The sequence below is a fragment of the Xyrauchen texanus genome, chromosome 15 (genome assembly GCF_025860055.1).
Source record: "Xyrauchen texanus isolate HMW12.3.18 chromosome 15, RBS_HiC_50CHRs, whole genome shotgun sequence".
In the NCBI taxonomy this organism is placed as follows: Eukaryota; Metazoa; Chordata; class Actinopteri; order Cypriniformes; family Catostomidae; genus Xyrauchen; species Xyrauchen texanus.
In genome coordinates this window covers 536501-541500 of record NC_068290.1, presented here as the reverse complement: position 1 = coordinate 541500, position 5000 = coordinate 536501, and the positions used below count along the sequence as shown (strand labels likewise).

Here is a 5000-nt window from a genome sequence, read left to right as displayed (position 1 = left end):
GACAAAATTATAGAGTAATTCAACAGTCACAAACTTTCCCTCATAACGTGATTTAATCAGATCAATCCTGATCATGTGATCTCTCAGATTAATCATGTTTATACATCACAGCCAATCAGAACAGAGGGGTGTTTCCCAATATGATGAAACACAGTGATGCATAGTAATGAGGAGCGGGATTCTGGACCAATGAGAATTCCATGTGGGCGGAGCTACTCAACACAACAGCAGAGAACAGTCACATGACTCGTGCAAACGTCTGAATGATAAATATAAACTCTACGACTGTTTTTATTCCTATAACAACTGAAGTCTCAAGCTGCATCTTCCAAAGAGTTCCTTAAAATAAATAAATCAAACTCAAGAAAATCAAATATTTGAGGTAATCTGACGGGACCTGTGTGTGTTTGCGGTCTTTATGGGTGAAAATGTCCTGGTCCTGTCACTTTAAATCAAAAGAGACACACACAATTATATTTGGCATGTAGTAAATCACAGCTGGTTTTTTTTTTAGCTATTATTACATTTACAAATATTTTACTCTCCAATTCTTATTAACATATTGCATAAACAGATGTTTATTTAAATTGTAAGATATGTATACATTGTATGACAATCCTTTGGGCTTTTAAAGGAATATTTCAGGTTCAACGCAAGTTCAGCTCAATATATCATAATGATGATTATTAGCACAAAAATATATTTCGACTCGTTCCTCCTTTAATGAAGCACAAATGTGTGTTCCAGTGAGACACTTCCAATGCAAGTCAATGGGGTTTAATCAGTCAACATTAAAATACTCACTGTGTATAGACACAAGACATAAACAATATGTGTGTGAACATGACTTTACTGTCATTAAATCACTCACTAACCACATCTGTGTGAAGATACAGACAATTTATAACTCTGTTGCCATGACAACAAAACACTGCCCTAAAACGACCATTAAACAACGATTTAACCCTTGTGCCTCCATTTAAGAAAGTTACTCAGAGGACCTTAGAGGACACAAATGTCCGTGTCAAAAAACTGCCATAAAGATATTTTATATTAATATATATTAACATCAGTTCTGATCATAACTACCAAATATTCATTCATTTTCAGGATTTTAACCCTTTAAATGCCAGTTTGTTTACATAATGCAACTGTTGTTTTTTCACACACACACACACACACACACACACACACACACACACACACACACACACACACACACACAATTCTATCTGCATCATGTATTCAGTTGTCCTGCAGGTCTCTATAATACAGTGAACAGTGAATAGGGGAAAAGATTGTATTTGCTCCATAGGATAAACATGAGGAAATGTGGCGCCATCTGGTGGAAAATATTTTTTTTAATTTTGAAGCATAATATCATAGAATTCATGATTTTATGTTTTAATGGCACTGGGTCAAATATTGCAATATTGGGTTTCAATTAGGTTATTTCTGTCCTGAAGGTCCCGAGTGTAACTATTGTGTACACAGTGTGTTATAGATGTATTATAGATGCATTATAGATGTGTTATAGACGCATTATAGATGCATTATAGATGCGTTATAGATGTGTTATAGATGTATTATAGATGCATTATAGATGTGTTATAGATGCATTATAGATGCGTTATAGATGCATTATAGATGCATTATAGATGCGTTATAGACGTATTATAGATGTGTTATAGATGTATTATAGATGCATTATAGATGTGTTATAGATGTATTATAGATGCATTATAGATGTATTATAGATGCATTATAGATGCGTTATAGACGTATTATAGATGTGTTATAGATGTATTATAGATGCATTATAGATGTATTATAGATGCATTATAGATGCGTTATAGACGTATTATAGATGTGTTATAGATGTATTATAGATGCATTATAGATGTGTTATAGACGTATTATAGATGTGTTATAGGAACTGAGGTTGAAATATAAAAATTCCCCCAAAAATACACTCATTGGCAAAATTTATGCTGTTGGTATTAACACAGCCAGAATGATAAAAAAAAAAAATAAAAAATAAATAAAAAGACAAAAATGTCCCGAAGGTTGCACAAGGGTTAAATGATTTTACAGCTGAAATAATACACGAGTTTTAACAGAATTAATGAAAGTGCTTTTATAAAATTATAAGCATCACATTTCTGTCTTTAAACCCCATTGACTTGCATTGTAAGTGTCACTGGAACACATTTAAAGAACAGGAGGAACGAATCGAAATGGATTTCTGTGGTGATCAACATTATGACTGATCTCGTATTGAACCCGGAATATTCCTACAATTTTCTCAGATTTGAATTGAATAATTGTAATTGTATTACAATCATTGGGAATAATACAAGTCAAATATCAGGATGTGTTATGAAATATATACGTGTGCTCGGGGCACAGACGCCCCAAAACTCATAATGTGTGTGTGTGATATTTAATCTATTAAAGTCGTTCTACATATTATGCATTTAATTCTCAGGGTTATTCTTAATAACGTGATTAACGGATTACAGTAATGAGTGAAGTGTCATGAATGTAATCTTCATTTTCTTTATGTGAATTATTATTTGATATTTATTATTGATTTGGACTTGAATATGACCAGGACATTTTCTCGACATGTTTTGTGAGAATCTACGAAAATGTCAGTCAACATAGAGAAACATCACACAGGAAGTGCCGTCCTCCACTTCCTGTGTGTCTGAGTGTCGGGCTGGTGGTCAGTTTGCTCAGCATTGTGGGATACAGGAGCAGTGTTTGGGTAAAGGGGTCAGCGGCGGTCACAAGTTTACGCAGGTCACATGTTCCCATAATGCATAGCACAGGAGCGTCACCACAAACATTGAACATCTTCTGTGAATGCACTCGCAGGAAGTCTCTCTGCAGGTGTTGTTTGACTTCTGAAGCTATAGGGGGCGTCAGAGGAATTGTGTCTGCGGACAGAATGAAGGCAGCGAGAAGAGTGCAGAGCTCAAGACAAGTGTGTGTGTGTGCGCGCACGCATGTCTGTGTGTGTGTGTGAGTGTGTGTGTGTGTGTGTGATGTGTGTGTGTGTGTGTGTGTGTGTGTGTGTGTGTGTGTGTGTGTGTGTGTGTGTGTTAAAAGGTGTTCAGCACTCGAGTGGCAACAGGAAGCAGCGTCTGCAGTCGACGGCTTTAGAGCTGGGTGGTTGAACTCGTTTCCTCTTCAGCTCGTCTCTGCTCAGTGAATTACTCAAGCGCACATACGCTGCTTTATAACGCTTATCAAACGAAGCTGCATATGAGAGAGAGACACAGAGACAGACAGAGAGAGAGAGAATTCAGTTCTTCCATTCATGGCTTCATTCTTAAAGTCTATTTGTACAAGCAGAACATTGAAACTGAGACCAGAACTGACTGTTGCATCAGTAAAGCGTGTCGGGAACTGAAGCGCAGTTCACTTTCACACATGCAAATCTTTTGTAGAGGCCAAAAAAATATATTTGAATAGTTTTGAAGGGGTGCAAAATCAATTGATGCATTGTTTGTCTTGGTTTGAATATGTTTTCAATATCTTACTGGGTTATTTAAAGGTCAAATCAGCAGAATTTCAAAAACAATCAGCTGAACATTATTTTGTAAATACTTTTTATGAATAAAGATAAACAAATGATGGCAAAAGCCAAAATATTAAATGCCATGGATCGATCTTTCCAGAGTCATCCATTATTGTGTCAAGGGGGGTCAAAACGACAATTTTCGCCTTGGAGCAAAACTACAGGTCAAAAGAATACCTTTAGAAATGTGTCGGTGTCATGATTGTATTTTTACACAGAGATATGAAGCTCTATTACTAAAATCAGTTGACTTCAGCAGCTCTTGTTGCATTATACGCCAATTTTGAGAGTCCAAAAATGGAGAAAAGCACTTTTTTAGTGGCGTTTTTCTAAAGTTGGGGTGCCTATAACTTAAAGATATCTTAATATCCTTTTAGTTTCTGATTCTGAACAAACTTTCCATTTTGTATCTTCATTTGTAAGGCCCTAAATGATTCAGTCCCAGCGATATGGGGCTCTCAATGTGGCTCCGTGAGTAAAATGTTCCATTTTTAATGGTGGTTGAAAACTGAATGTGGGTCACATGGTATGAAGCTCGTTTTTCTGGCCCAACAAAACAAAGATCTGAAGTACAAATAATGTTGAGAGTAGAAATGTACTTTTATTTATTCACAAGAAAACAATAGTCAAAATCTTGATTTTTGAGAGATATCTAGTATTTGGATTTCAGAAATGAGCTTTAACTTCTGCATCAAACTCTGAAATGCACCATTACGGGTCCAAACACCAAAGACGCTGAAACGCTACCGTATCTGTACTGATGTTTTGAGTGTCAGAGACTTCAGCAGTGCACAATTTTACCAGTAAAACATCACTTTGAGCCTTGAACCTCAGACTGATCGTACTCGTATTTAAACGTGTGACTTATGCGACTCACCGACGTGATCTTTGCCCATCGCAGCCAGCGTGAGAAACAGGAACTCTCTGTACAAGCTCCTACAGACATCAACACAAACTCCATCAGATGAATGCATCTCACTTTCATTATGCATTAACATTGATTATCAAATTGTTCTCGTTTCCACTGGCTCACCGCTGTATCCTGGGAGTGCCTGGTTGCTTAGCAACAGTATCCAGGAAGAGTGTGATGGCCTTGTGGACCTCGTTCATGCCCACCCAGCGCAGCACTTCCTCCAGGAAGTTGAGCGTGAACGGGTGGTTGTGATGCCGCCAGCTGTAGATACGCATCGGCACGCCACCTACGGGACAGGAGGACTTGAGATGTTTTGGAAAATGCCAGCTTAATGTACCAGCTGGAGAGACCGTGGATGAGCTGGTGGACTAGTGTAGTCTTTACAAACGTAAACAGGTAGAGTTGCTTTTTTGAACATGGTAGCTGGTTTATTGCTGGTCCTAAGTGTACTAAGCTAGCCAAATTGTTACCAGCTGGTATTCCACCCAAACCAAGCTACGC

At 37.4% G+C, this 5000-nt stretch overlaps 1 protein-coding gene across 3 annotated transcripts in view; it reads right to left on the bottom strand.

Annotated features, from left to right (window-relative positions):
* Nucleotides 1–1154: 1154 nt before the first annotated feature.
* LOC127655818 (DENN domain-containing protein 4B-like) overlaps nucleotides 1155–5000 on the bottom strand; it is a 62820-nt gene continuing 58974 nt past the window's right edge. For all 3 annotated transcript variants that reach the window (XM_052143807.1, XM_052143806.1, XM_052143808.1), the window contains 3 exons: nucleotides 4620–4785; nucleotides 4464–4522; nucleotides 1155–3264 (listed from right to left, as the gene is read on the bottom strand). In XM_052143807.1, coding sequence (XP_051999767.1) covers nucleotides 3119–3264; nucleotides 4464–4522; nucleotides 4620–4785 — 371 coding nt within the window. In that variant the 3' untranslated portion in view covers nucleotides 1155–3118. The remainder of the gene's footprint in view (nucleotides 3265–4463; nucleotides 4523–4619; nucleotides 4786–5000) is intronic.